The sequence below is a fragment of the Periplaneta americana genome, chromosome 2, assembly GCF_040183065.1.
Source record: "Periplaneta americana isolate PAMFEO1 chromosome 2, P.americana_PAMFEO1_priV1, whole genome shotgun sequence".
Taxonomy (NCBI): Eukaryota; Metazoa; Arthropoda; class Insecta; order Blattodea; family Blattidae; genus Periplaneta; species Periplaneta americana.
Window position 1 is genome coordinate 20324098 of NC_091118.1, and position 15986 is coordinate 20340083.

The 15986-nt window shown below is 35.8% G+C and overlaps 1 protein-coding gene across 1 annotated transcript in view; it reads left to right on the forward strand.

Moving 5' to 3' along the window:
- Window positions 1–11635, forward strand: part of LOC138715527 (putative ankyrin repeat protein RF_0381) — a 29696-nt gene extending 18061 nt beyond the window's left edge. The window contains exon 5 of the mRNA XM_069848570.1: window positions 5750–11635. Coding sequence (XP_069704671.1) covers window positions 5750–6250 — 501 coding nt within the window. The 3' untranslated portion in view covers window positions 6251–11635. The remainder of the gene's footprint in view (window positions 1–5749) is intronic.
- Window positions 11636–15986: the final 4351 nt, after the last annotated feature.

The following is a 15986-nucleotide window of genomic DNA, read 5'->3' on the forward strand; positions in this document are numbered from 1 at the left end:
AAGTAGCCCTATACTGGGTGTTCATTTCAAAATGTGTCATGACGTCACTGTTGTTGGGTCACCGATTTGAAGCGAGTTTCAGCTTATATGTTAGAGAAGTTGCCTATTATTTAAGGCGTTCTTCAATCTGAACTTGAGAATGTGTACGGTATAACTTGAACGTCGTAGCAACAGATGGCGGTCTGTACGGTCTGTGTGCTACCATAACCTCTTTCGAACTGTGTTTTGCGCCGGCAAGTCGTACGCAGGGTATTTGTTATTATCGGTTGCATATGGTAACATTCCACAACACAAATCAAATGCTCCGTGTCCATGTTGACCGTCGAAGTTAATGTCAACAAATACGTAAGTAATCGTCTTAACCCTCTCCCCATATCTCGACAGTACGTATTTCCAAACAGTTCACATTCCTGCCACTACCGGCGTTACCGTACGTATCGGCACGTACTCTTCAGAATGAACGCCGTACTTGCTAGCCAACTTCTCTGCCTCTTAGATTATACACCTGAGCTGCGGAAGTGTAGGAAGATTGAATTCTCTAGGCTCATCGGCTAGCCACATGACGGCATACAGCGAGCCAAGACACATTTTGAACTGAACACCCAGTAGTGAATAGGTGAGTTTATTATGACATTATTATTATTATTATTATTATTATTATTATTATTATTATTATTGTTATTATTATTATTATCATCATTATTCCATTCATGTTGTGTTGTATAGTACGAGTATAGTACATATCATTGCTTACGAGATTATACAAGGACATCATTTTATTTTTACTAACATTATTAATATCAACCTGGCTATATCTTTTGATTAAATGTCTAGAACCGGAAACACCGCTTGCCCCCCCTTCCAAGACTGGAGTTCGATGATACTGGCGTAATATACAAATCACTTTACTAAGTATAGGAGGGAAGAAAAATAGTTCATCCATTTATGTAAACTAGGAAATATCGCGATTTTGAGTTTGATAATTTTCATTAGGTTTTTGTTTAATCAAAATACAGTACTGTATTAATACTTAATGTTTTTACTCACGAATTGAGCTATCCATTCGGACGTATTAAATATGCAGTGTATATTGTATTGTTACAACACATTAGAGTACAATATAGAGAATAAGTTAAATTGAAAAATAATCATAATATGGATATTTAAACACATTTTTGAAAATGGTGGCCGTTCATTTCGATACAGGCTTCAGTTCTTTTGTGCATATTATCGCACTATAGACTGATTCCAATTACCAGTTTCGTCCTTCGTACGAGTAATTCATGTTGAAATAATTCTATACCTACTCTATAATAGAGTAGCCTACCTTACGTACTGTAAATTCAATCTTCACTTCTGCCCGATCCGAAAAGATAAAATTACTCAAAAATGCTATCTACTGTCCGTTCAAGCGGTTTTGTCGCAGGGTCGTAGAAAGGGGGGGGGAAATCACGTGACAGTTAATTACTTAACGAGGCCCTTTTATTTAAGTTATTTTAAATAGTTGTATAATATTACGTAGACGTCCAATTCCTAACAGAAATTAATGTTTTCAGAAAAGAGCTAAGACAGTCTAGCTACTAGACTTTACAGAGGGGCGAACAGAAGCAGGTGGAGGAAACCTAGATGCGACGTAGGCAAACGGACGACAGTACCTGTGCGAAAATATGATTCAATATTGAAAGCTCTTTCGTCACTGGAAAACGCGAACATTTTTCTGGAACGTACTATACTCACTAACTCAGTACTGCATACGCGGCCTCGGTTCTGTGTGGAGGACGCTTGGAGTTTACTAGTAGAGGGGTGGGAGTGAAGTACATTAAAAAACTCAGGTACAATAAAAATTGAAATAAAAATAAAATGATGTCCCTGTACAAGCTGGCGTATAGCGCTTGAAATACTGGTCTAAAGTGGTTCCCGCGTAACGCCAATTCCGCCGCTCGGAGCGCTGTTCGGTTCTAGATATTCGTAGTAGAACACTTACATGACATTGACATTTGGGGCATTTAAAGGACTCACCGTCGCTTATTAAATGCTTCGTACAATATTTTATGGTCAACAGACGTAATTTCAAAAATACGTCTCAATTATATTAAAATGAATGGCTGCCATTCTTGATATTAAAAGATATTACATATTATAAACTAAGGCACTACCTTCCTGTTGTTCAATTCATACACCATACCTTTTCGGAAATAATGAAAGAAACTTAATATATTTTACATGAACACTGTAATCTATCCTTTTCACGTATTTATTATTATTATTATTATTATTATTATTATTATTATTATTATTATTATTGTTATTAAATTCCAGTAAATTAAGGTACTGTATTACCTTCCATTTCCCTGACTTCATAATTTAATCATTTGTAAGTGGGCCTAACTTTTCCTTTTTTTTTTAAATATATTGACGTTGAAGTGTTATGATTTTTACTAATGCAAACTACAGTCACAACACTTGAATGGTACAACTGTGCGATTTTTTTTTTCTTGCAGTGGTGAAATAAATATCTAATAGGCTGCTGATTAACCTGTAGTGGATAGTAATAGCAAATGCTATGATATTTTAGTGTGTGTAAACAGTTTTTAAATTGGAAGTTAGAATTAAATTAATTAGGAAGTTAGTCTGCAATATATGTGATTAGAAATAGTTTCCGCATTTGACGATTTCCCAAAACATAAACAAATATCTCAGGAATCTCAGGGACGATTCTTTTTAGAATTCTGCCGCCCATAGGCACATGCGCATCTGCTCTCCCCGATCCCCATTTATTTTTTTATTAATGTCTGTATCTGGTTCCCCTGAGCTGTTTTCTGTCTCACTCATGACATGTCAGTTTAATGAACACATAAAGTAAAATCTCCGGTACACCATGCAGTGATAGTTGTAGTTTATCACAACTAATAATTGTAGTAATTATTATTTATTTATTTATTACTCGTAATGTCGTAATAATATTTGATTTGGCTTGGAGGATGAGGGGAGTACGTCACACTAAACTCGGCATGCTCAACATTAAAATCTCATTGTTGCGTATGTTGTGTCCTAAATAATGCAAATCCTGTATGTGTCAATATTCACCAGTAATAATTAACCATTTTTGTGGAATATTTCGCCATTATAAATGATTTTTAGTCCTGCTCTTTCCTCGAATAACGCTAGTGATTGTCTTAAGGCAAGGCAAACTAAGAACTATACTAGTTTAATAATAATAATAATAATAATAATAATAATAATAATAATAATAATAATAATAATATCTTAAGGTAGAAGACACCGGTAGTTCACTTTCAGCAATTATAACAAATTAGAGGGAACGAAATCTGAAGGAAAACACAGAACTTAGAACAATCAACTTGTCAAAGTAAATGAACCAGATGAAGAATGTAGTTTGAAAACAAAATTTTTAATTGAACAAATTCAGACTTTCGGGAAACAAAATTGTAAATTCCATTAAATGATGCTGAAAATCTGCATACTGTTATTTAATAAGTAATCAATAAATCTCAAATAAGACTGTGATATGCTTGGCATGTTTATAATTTTCGTACTCGATCAGTAATGCAAAATTAATCAAAGAATTTTCACGGTACACAATGCTTAGTAATGGAACTATTCATCATTTAATTAATAGAACTGCGAGGCGAACCTAGCGGCAGAAATTGTCATGACTAGATTTCGTATTTCATCTGGAATGAAGTTGTCTTGTTTCGAAGCATATGTGACGTCACAGCGCAGATACAGGTACATTCGTATACAAAATAGTTTCTCATCCTCTTCCCTCTTCCTCCAGAAAGTCAAAACCAGGACGCAGTCATAGTGAGTAGTCTTATCGATCACTGCTCTTACTAGTCGTATTATTTCAATAACTACATCTTTGTGGCTGATTGAAGGTTCATTGCAGAGGTAAAATGCCTTGGGTAAGATGCTCAAGCGTGCAATATTGCAGGGCATAGTTGAAGAAATATTTGAACTAATATTTTCACTGTCAATATAGACAACATTACGTATAAATTGTGTAAAACAAACGTAAAAGTGACAAAAACAGTGCACTGAAAGGCATTAAAATGACAAAAGGCAAAGAAAGTGTTTTGAACGTAATCCAAAAGAAAAAGTACTATCACAATCTTAAAATCATGAAGACGTTTAGCATGGATTTGTGTAGTCTACCATAATGTTCAGTGCCAACATCCCAATTAATAAATTAGGGAATTTCTTGAAAAGTACATAGAAAATTAATAATTTTCAATGATGAGGGACATATGCAATATCCTAATGAAACACGAAAAATATCAGACAATAGGAATATCTTGTAGGCCTACTACATCATGCACCAATTACGTCATGGGCCATTGGCAGAATTTCTTGCAATATGAAATCATTTCAAATGACATTCGCATATGTTCATGTTTCGTAACTTACGAATGCACGTTATTATTCACTGCAAAGATCACGACGAAAATGAACATCACGGCTCAAGCATGTGTTTACTATTATAGCTTCAGAATGTCGAGAGTTGACTGTACTCCACGAACACGCAGCGACGACCTGTTTGTTTATATCCTTATCCGTTGCTTTACCTGTGTTCGGCGTACTACATACCCAATGTTTCTATAACTTCACGGTCTTACTAATAAAAACTCTATATACAGACGTTTAACTGTCTTATACTTATACAATGAGTAGCTCGTTTATAAGTCGTGTGTAAATTCCTTACTAATAATCACTACATACGTCGTGTATAACAGTATAACTGTTACACAGCTACGTCATAGTTTCGTCATTACTTCGTTACGAAAGGTAATAGAATATCTGAGGTTCTCTACTGCATCCGGTAGAGCGCTCTAGTGTGGCGTGTTAAATATCGATAGTACAACTGGCTCTAATCGATTACCACACTACATTTTGGTCAAAGAGTACAAGCTACAGCAATATTATTCTAATAATTCTATGATCTGTGGTTTGTTCTTCTGTGGTTACAAGGTAACCATCATCATAAAATGACAGTCGATACGAACAGCTGTTAGAGGGGCGGCCATTTTTTCGCTATATACAACGCTTAAACAAGGGGTTTCGTTTTTTTTATGTTTAATATTGGTCGACCAGCAAACTTGCTATACAGACCACTGTTAAATGATGGAATATCACATGCAGAATATCATGTTGAGGTTGGCTCTAAAGGCTCCTCTAATCTAAAGGCTCCTCTAATAGGGGTTTCGTGTATATAACTACTGCAAAACAATTCCCATTGTATAGTTGCAGCCTGTTTATACGTCCATAGCTTATTCACGGTTTATTAGTAACGTTTTTTTCTCAACTCTGCATAAGCCTCGTATAAAAACTATACACGGTTTATTAGTAAGACGATCAGTCTTTAGGTAGCTGGAATACGAAGCCTAGTCATGACACTCAGAGACCCACTCTTGATCGTGCTATGCGCTAGCTTGTATATAATCTCGTAAGCAACGGTACATAGGCTATACAGTATTAAATAGTAGGCATACTAAACTGTTATTAGCAGACTTGTTAAATTAAGAAGTTGTTCATAATACTTGTGAAACTACAGTATATGTTATATTTGTATTTGATATGGGAATGACGGATTTGAATCGGACTGCATCAAATCCGCCATGTGCAAACAAGATTGCTAACAAACAAATAAATATAAGTTAACATCATTATCGGTCAGAACACACGAACATAATCAGAATTGTTCCCTTTGCTTTGTACTGCCTGAACACAGGAGCTGGTGAAAATGAGCGAATCACAGAGACAGGCTGAATTGCTTGAAGCAGTAGAAGCCGGCAACGTGACGCTGACAGAGACTCTGCTGCTTCTGCGGACCAACGTATCTGCGCGGAATGACAGGCTGAAAATGCCTCTGAATCTGGCGCTCTATCACGGCTACACAGACGTGGTGCGTCTCCTGATCAACGGGGGCGCGGAAATTGATACTAAAATAGCGAGCGATTACACACCACTCCACCTCGCTACTAGGTCCGATAGCGCTGCTGTCATGATACGCCTGCTTGTCGCACACGGCGCTCGTATGGAGGCGGTGGACGACGAGATGCGAACGCCTCTGCTCTGGGCGGCAGGGAAGTCCAACTCCCTGCTTGCGGTCCAAACTCTTATCTCTCTGGGGGCCAACAGAGCAGCCAAAGACAGGGATGGACGCACATTGCTGGATACGGCAAGACGCTGGGGAAATACTAACGTGGGGAACTGGTTATACATACACTGAGTGCTTGATAAACAAATGTCGATGAAAAAATAACATTCAGCAATTGAATTTATAGTAACTTTTTTTTTATTTTAGTAGGTTATTTTACGACGCTTTATCAACATCTTTGGTTATTTAGCGTCTGAATGAGACAAAGGTGATAATGCCGGTGAAATGAGTCCGGGGTCCAGCACCGAAAGTTACCCAGCATTTGCTCATGTTGGGTTGAGGGAAAATCCCGGAAAAAACCTCAACCAGGTAACTTGCCCCGACCGTTATTGTAACTGTAGCTAAATAAATCAATAAACTGTTAGTAGTTGAACACTTTTCTGTTTAGGAATCCAGCAAAAACTTTTTTTTATTTTTTAACACTGGAGCCTAAATTTTAGTCAGGGAAAATGTTTTGTTTATCCTTTCCTTATAAGCAGTGAGGGAAGTGTGTGAGAAAAAAACCAGAGGCGGTATGCTACCCCAAGATTTTCCTCTGGCATACCTCGATTTAAAAAAAGGCATACCCCCTTCCTTACCGTCCACACCTGTAGACTAACGGTTAGAGCATCTGGCCGCGAAACCAGGTGGCCCGGGTTCGATTCCCGGACTCATTTAACCGGCATTATCACCTTCATATCATTCAGACGCTAAATAACCTAAGATGTTGATAAAGCGTCCTAAAATAACTTACTATTACCTCCCTTACAACCATACACATACATGATGTAGCTATACAATAAATTGTTTCGTGCAGTCAGTAATGCGAATCATTGAAGCTTACGCGGTACACATTAAATTTCTTTATAAAATAATTTCAAATTACTTCAGCTATTTACTAGAACAATGCATATAGAGTGTTAGTTGGGAGACCGGAGGGAAAAAGACCTTTGGAGAGACCGAGACGTAGATGGGAAGATAATATTAAAATGGATTTGAGGGAGGTGGGATATGATGGTAGAGACTGAATTAATCTTGCTCAGGATAGGGACCAATGGCGGGCTTATGTGAGAGCGGCAATGAACCTCCGGGTTCCTTAAAAGCCATTTGTAAGTAAGTAAGTATTTACTAGATCATTTTACAATGTCCTTTGAGACTTACCATTTAATATAATGTTACAGCTTCAAAGTGCCTTACGTAATTATTAATAAAAAGTGCAACAAAAAATAACAGTCACTAAATTGGCAACAATGGCCACCACAATCTACAGACCACAGCCTTCTATACTTGAAATACTACCGTTGTAAGCAATCCAGGGTTTGAACCAAATATCTTACTATACGGTAATAATACCGGACAGCTAGCAGTTTTACGTGCGAACGAGATGGTGCTGCTACCTACCTGCCGGGATGGAGATACTTGCGAAACAAGCTGTAATCAACTGCAATGTATATTGTTGCTGGGCTAGTTAATTTATTATTTGTTAATAGTTTTATGAATTAGTACTAGTGTTAAAATGTCAGGGTGTATATGTGCTGTTCATAATTGTGACAATTGCAGCATTATAAATTGCTCCAAATCATACTTTCGATTTCCGACAGTTCATAAAACGTAAGTCAACAACATTCTTTAGTAGGCCTAATTCCTTCGTCTTTGTGTTGATAGAAAAATACAAATTAGTTTTTTATTTAGACCTAATAAGTAAATAGAAGTTAAAATGTATTGGATTTTAAGGTTTTATCAAATTAAGTTTTATTGTTGTCCACATGCCTTTACTAATTATTACAAGCATCAGATTACTATCAATTTTATCTTTGCAGTTGTCAGCAATGCGTATATAAAACATCACTGTAAATTCATTCCTAATATCAGATTGATTTTGTGTCTATAAACCAAAGAAAAAATATGTAACGATTAATTACGGAAAGTAATATGAAGTATGCAATATTTCTCATAATATGCAGCCTTGATATAAAATAATAATTTTACATTAAATATTATTCAACATTTCTTAAGTGTTTCATATATAATTCCACATTAGTATCTCACGTTTTAAACAACAGTCCGAATCTCGCTATGTTAATATTTGTATATGTGGACGTAATTCCATCCCTCTCCGCTAGATGCCAAGTCCGCGATTTTTCGTACTCACGCCAATGCTGCTAGTATACAGTATTATAGTAGGGTATTTGGTTGAACTTATCAAATAAGCGTGTCTAAATACACACAATACAGTTCCAGAAGGCTGTGGTTTATATTTACGAAGCAAACAGATAGTACTCTTTGATGTGAAGAAATGTATAAACAAATTTTTACGATCAAATTTTTTCAGTGACAATATGTCATTTTTCACTAACGTTATGTGGCGGTATTCCATACCGTCGCATACCGCATACTGCTTATAAGGCAGTAGGGGATGGGGAGTGGGTGAACGAAGGTGGGGTATTCGTGTACAGTTGTCTCTTGGTAGTAGTCGGGTGTTTCGTATTGAGCGCAACCATGCTTAAAAGAAAAAAAAATTCGTACTCCATAAAAACTAAATTCGCTGTGATAGAGAGACTAAAGAAAGACGAAAGTGTGGCAAGCTTAGCTATAGAACTGTCCTTACCAGACAGTACATCAGCGAAGTGGAAGAGGAGTATTACTGGCAACAGTGATTTTGATACTGTTTCCAGTTCAATTCTTGAAAGTAGAAAAACAGTAAAGAGACCAACTATAAACAATGGACAGATTATGCTCTTTCTTTGCTCTCTCAAAAGGATTACTGTGATATATAAAGAAAGTATATTTTATGCGGTGGCACAAGCAATAATTAACTTTATTTTATTTATGAATATATTTTAATTCTCTAGAGTGCAGAGTTCTTCCATGAAAAAGATGTCAAAAAATTTTTAATTTTTTCCTTGTTTTAATAACTGTCCATTTATTTATCACATATTTAAATTCAACCGCAATAAATTCATTTCTTTTAAAATATATTTATTTGTTACATTCTTGCGATCTAATTTACGAAATTGCCTCGTTTCTCTGTTGGTAAAATTACGAATCAAAAGTCTGGAACCATATAAATATGTTCCATGTGCTTGATTTTTTTATTAGTATAGGTGTTACCAGTATTTGTAACACCAAATGCTCTACCAGTGACACATTCGATTCTGGCCCTCAGCTATCTCAAAAGCCGCCATTTTGGATGCAACTTTGAAATTTTAAATGGAAAGGGGGTCATGTGGGTACGCAAAATCATGTGAAATTTTCTGAAAAAGTCAATGGCGTAATCTGTTTTGAGACATCTCTAATCGTTTTCAAGTTATTTAAAGATAACTGTCATAATGACACAAACATTAGTTACTGCATCTACAGATATTTTGTAACATGGTACAGCACTAAGGAGGCTTTGAAAAAGGTATTTTTATGCAATTCTGGTAATTAACTTTTCTTGCTTTACTGTTTGATTAACCTGTGACAATTTCAATGCATTGTTGTGATTATTTGAAGCTTTCCTATAACACATTTCTTGATTTTCGTGACGGCATTATCGAAAGAGGAAAGAATTGATATAATTTTTCATTCTGGTAGGTTAAGCCACAGAAATGTTGAAGCAGACTGGACGAACAGTTCCCTGGACATTGGATTGGCCGGCATGGACCAGTAGAATGGCCGGCCACGTCTCCATATTTAACACCCCTTGATTTTTTTCTTTTAGGGTTACATAAAGAGCTTTGTATATGAAGAGAAAATTGAGAATGTGGAGAGAACATTTTGTAGAATTTCCAGGGTGACTTTAGCACAGGCTTCAATGATACGGTTCTTTAAATGTTCTACATTTTCAATTGTCACTCGCGCATTGCCCTGATCTCTCTCGCTACAGATGATATTCAGTTCACATAAACAACGCATAGTATCATTCTGTGGAACTGTGTACAGTAGTGAATTGTTTGAAGAATATTGTTAATTTATATTAGGCCTAATAGTTCATGTTTTGAACAAAGTGAGCTATTCTGTTATTATTGTATTATTTACGTAATGTTAATATTATACATGATTCCATAAAGAAAAGTAAACTCAATCTGTTATTAAATAATTATGCAAACAGGAGTGTGTAAAATGTTTTTTTTTTCCCGGATTATTCTTCGTTAAATGTTGATTGAAAGACAAGTTTGTTTACCAGCCGTCAATACTTGTTTGTTTTGCTGGTCTGTTGACGTCTCGTGTTCCTATGCATTCGGTTGCGTTACAGTCCAAGTTCTTACATCAGAAGTACGATACGAACTTCTTAGCTTTCATTACAATAGAAATGAAACATTTTCTTGATAATTATGGGTTTAATATTATGTGTCACACACGAGATATACTGTTAGATTCATAAAGTTGTTGTTCACCTGATGATATTAAGAAATACTGTATCAAATTTCAGATTCGCTCCAGTAACGTCTTGTGACGTAGAATGAATATTTTCAGAACACAAATATTGTTTTTTTTTCTGAACATGAAAGGAATGTTTCTTTAGATAAAATGAAAATGTTCATTATTATTTGTTATAATGAGGGTAGAATCAAAATTTTATACTTTGTATGTTATTTTCATATGTCTGGGTAAATTATTTTAGATTGGGAGTTACGAAGTTTATAATTATAAATTATTCTTTTTTTATATTCGTGTATTGTTTTCTTGTTCTAAAGCAGTGGACGATTGGAGCACAAATTTGGTTACCACTCGGCTGTTCATGTTTGTCATTCTGGTCCATTGACATTAAGAGTTGCGCTACTACTTTTCATTCGGTATAGATATAGTCCAAGCTCACACAACTTAACAGTTTCGGTATCAACTTCCTAGCTCAGGTTATTACCGTTCCATCTATTGCGAAAAGTTCCATTTACTAGTATGATTGTTGCATTTCACACAAACCTTATATTTACGTTTAAAAGTTGTTAACATATTACGCGTAGGCTACATTTCACTCCTACAGCATTTATTTATAAGGAAGGTAATCACAAAAATCATGCGTTCAATTTCTGTAAGTAGAAGATATGTTTACTCAAACTTCGGGGGCCTATTTCACAAAAGTACAAACATACAGGAAGCAGATCCTGTAGCTACAAATTACAATAAAATGTGTTTCACAGAATATTCGAAAATATTCCTGTAATTGTAACAGTGGTTTATAAAATGTAGAACATGCGTGATTTATGTAACAGTAGGCTTTGGTTTAAGTAAGATGCTTCATATATTTTCCAAAAGTCATTGTTGAAGCTATGTCAATAAAATATTAATTATCATGAATGTAAAATAGACTAGAATGTCTGTTATTAGGCCTACAAAACAAATAGGCCTATGATGTAGGCCTACCTTGTAATAAAAATAACTATGGGGTTTTCTGCTATTTTTTTTTCAGATCTTCCAGTGTATTAGTATGTGTTATAAGTTGATCTTTTTTTCATATGCCTGTTACACAGGATGAATAATAAATGGAATGCCTATAACTTACCATCTAAAGTCGCGTCGCTGTTATTCCCGGCGTGACTCCTCCTCTTTTTTTACGTCTTATGAAGTGAAGGCTCTATTAAGTCTAGGTAGGTAGTATCGTCCGCCATTTTTGTTCGTTCGTTGCCGAGCCACCAGACGAGGAATCTATTTGCCGCACCATTAAACATTATCATGTCGTAGCTCCTATGATGATAAATCAAACGCACTGTAATTCAGCAAATAATTAAGCGGCAAATAACATCCTCGTGTGCTTTCTGCGAACGCCAACGAAAGAGCCAAAATGGTGGGCGATTATATTAAGTATTTATTGAGCCTTGGGAAGTGCATAACATCATCAGCAGCGAATGACAAGTCGCACATGTTTAAATGTAGCCGACCTGCAACGTGATTGGCTGCCGAAAATAAGAGCGACGGGACTATAGTAACAGTTCAAGTTCTTCGTCATTCATTTTGAATTTCTCATTAAATTTCACTAAACATTGAAATTACTATTAATTCTTTTTCGAAATGTTTTTTCTACAACGATTTTGTTGATAAATTTCAATTTCTTCACGAGAAGAAGAACATAGTCGTATTTTTTTACAAAACACATCTCAGTAAATTTTAGGATCTAAAATAATATAATCTCCAATTCAACTACTCGTATCTCCCCATATTAAGAGTAGGGTAAGAATATTTGTTACAACATTTGTAAATTTGTAACATATAGGACTAATTTTTAAATTTGTAAACAAATGTAATTTGTACTTTCGTGAAATAGGGCTCATGCGTGACTAAGAACTTGAACTAAAACACAACTTAAAGGACATAACTTTGCATTAAAATACTATTTGCTGCTATTTACAAGCTAACTGTGCAGTCAATTCAACTGAACCATCAGCAACATGTACGTTATTATACCACCGATTATAGTGGACAGGAAGGACAAGTTCAGTTTAAAGAATCCCCAGGCTGAGAATTCAACTTTCATTTCTCTCAATTGGTTGGACAACTTTTGCAACTCTGACACTGTCCCGTACTCCAAGCTTGCAAGAGCGTTGATTCTCTCCACAAATGTTGCTGTTTTGTTTGCTTCTTCTGCGGTGTCATGGCAACATGTTGTTATTAACACGAAAGCGACAGCGTATGAAACGCAACAAATTATCACGAGACAGATATATGTGACGTCAATATAATCGATACTAACAATATACAACGTGTAATAGAGAGAAGACACAAAAGAAATTGTAAATGATAATATAAGCAGAAGAATGGGTAAACCGAAGTATTCGTTGATCAGAATCACGCAGTCGTAGAGTTCAATGTACATGAGTCTCAAAATTCTTATTTTATGACCTTCATTAACTTCAGTATCTGTAGGAAGGTACTGATAATTAGACACTGATGTGACTTCTGAATTTTTCATATATCGAGAAAGGTTATTTGAAGACTTTAACTTGAAACATCCCAGAAGCTGTTCGTTGAAGTATCGATACCTCTGATGCAGTAAGAAAATTAAAGTTGAGAATTGAAGAGTAAAAATTCCCGCAAAAGTCAGACTTGAATTTTCTGCTGTCATAATGAGAATCGTCGCCAATCTACCATCTTGATTATGTGAGTAGACTAAATAATACATGAAAAGCAACATAAAAGAAGCTGTCGCCATGTCTCTCAGAAGCCTGGTTCTTGTGCGGATGTAGATCAGATTTAGTTCAATTAATCCAATTCTCTTGTCAATTTCCAGAAGCTTTTCAAGTATGTAGTAAATTGTTACACTGCCTCTGGAAACGTAAATTATAGTGACGAAATGGGTCACAGGAAGCGAGATAGCTTCTAAGAGGAAAGCAATTTTAATCTTTTGTGGTAGATCTGATTGCACAAATAAGGGGCGATATATATCGTAGGAAATATTTAGTACAAGAATGACGCACCATATTGAGAATATGACCACGTTCTGTACTTTTGATTTTATTTCCTGTGTATTTAGTCTGTTCTTGTACGGAATTAAGCAGAAGAGTCTTGAAACAGAGAGCAACGGTTTAATACAACTGCGTGCAGTCTTCGCAGAGATATTTTTCTGCATTTTCGATACTTACGATATCTTCTTCCTTACTGGCGTAAGCAATGACTCTAAACGTCGAGGAATAAATTCCAATTAGCTGATTACCGCCAGTGTGTACGCACTACAGCTGTAACACTCCTATCCAATAGATTACCTCGTCCAATTTATAATCTTCATTGCGAAACAAGTAATTCCATTAGTACCGTGCCAGGTAGCTGGCTAACATACTTCAATTTGACGGCACATTGTAAATATTACTTCATAATTGGATTACCAAATTGAAGTATCATGTAGGTAAATGTTGACATGTACAGTAGTGGCAAAAAAACCGGACCGACGGAATAATCAAAGTCCCCGAAATGAGCCACTGCGCATGCCACGCCCGCATTCACAAGATAGCGAGTAATCTATTGAAATTGTTGTAGTTTCGACTGCTGACGTAGCCCATTTCGAAAGCCATTAGAAATAAGCTGATAAAATTCATGTTCTCGAAATAATAAGTTAATTAAGTAGTAAAATATCGCTGCAATCGAAAAGTATTGGGAATAAATTTGAATAAGGAACAAAAAAAGTTTCCTTCCCAGGCAGGATTCGAACCACGAAAGTCTTAGTTACCAGTATATCGTGCTCTGGAGTGAACAAGCTCTGAAATCAGCTACACGGGTCGGTCCGGTTTTTTTTTTTTTTTTTGCCACTACTGTACAATCTACATTCGACCTACACTAACAGAAAAAAATGGAAGGATTATTCAAAAGTACAGTAAGTTCCCAATTTGAAACAGTTGTATCTTCTGTGCATATCAGCAGTTTGATTTCATATATAGGTAACATTACTGTTCAGAAGGTTTGGGATTTTTTATTGATGCGTGTTTCGTTGCTATGGTGACTGAGTCACGCTTGTAAAAACAATAATGTTGTTTATATTATATTATTTTAATGTACCGAAGTACATATGATTATTTCCATGCAGATATTCTGCGTCATCATACGATGAAAGAGTAATGGAACTGAGAAAAATTCTCTCCGGCGCCGGGATTTGAACCCGGGTTTTCAGCTCTACGTGCTGATGCTTTTATCCACTAAGGGAACCCAAGAGTTGGAACTTGATCTGAGACGATTTTGTCCGACGCCGGGGTGGAATCCGGTGTGGCTTAGTGGATAAAGCATCAGCACGTAGAGCTGAAAACCCGGGTTCAAATTCCGGCGCCGGAGAGAATTTTTCTCCGTTCAATTACTCTTTCATCGAATAATATTGTTGTTCAGAATACAGACGGCAGTAGGAGAGTAATTTTAATAATTTTTACAATGGTTTTACCTCTACATGATATCAAGATTATTGTCTGGTGTGGTTTTACGTCATATTTCATAATAGGACCGAATTTCTATGAATAAATTGAAAATGGACAAACAAAAACAGTGACAGTAACCGGGCAGCGATATTTTCAAATGTTGCAAGACTTTGCAATACCAGCGTCATAGACTCATGAAATCGAAAACATTGTTATCATGCAAGACGACGCTCCGCCTCACATACACAATAATGTAAAAACACTATTGCGCAATTTTGTTATTCTAGGTTTAATTTGTAATTCAGTAAATACAAAAAATATTCTTTGTTCTTAACTTCTATGATAAATTGTATATCGACAGATATTGGAGAAAAAATGGGAGTATAAGGGTACAGTACATCAGTTATTCATAGATTAAAAAAAGGCGTATGACTCGGTTAAGAGAGAAGTTTTATATAATATTCTTATTGAATATGGTATTCCCAAGAAACTAGTTCGATTAATTAAAATGTGTCTCAGTGAAACGTACAGCAGAGTTCGTATAGGTCAGTTTCTATCTGATGCTTTTCCAATTCAGTGCGGGCTAAAGCAGGGAGATGCACTATCACCTTTACTTTTTAACTTCGCTCTAGAATATGCCATTAGGAAAGTTCAGGATAACAGAGAGGGTTTGGAATTGAACGGGTTACATCAGCTTCTTGTCTATGCGGATGACGTGAATATGTTAGGAGAAAATTCCAAACGATTAGGGGAAACGCGGAAATTCTAGTTGAAGCAAGTAAAGCGATAGGGTTGGAAGTAAATCCCGAAAAGACTAAGTATATGATTATGTCTCGTGACCAGAATATAGTACGAAATGAAACTATCAAAATTGGAGATTTATCCTTCGAAGAGGTGGAAAAATTCAGATATCTTGGAGTAACAGTAACAAATATAAATGGCACTCAGGAGGAAATTAAACGCAGAATAAATATGGGAAATGCCTGTTATTATTCGGTTGAGAAGCTTTTGTCATC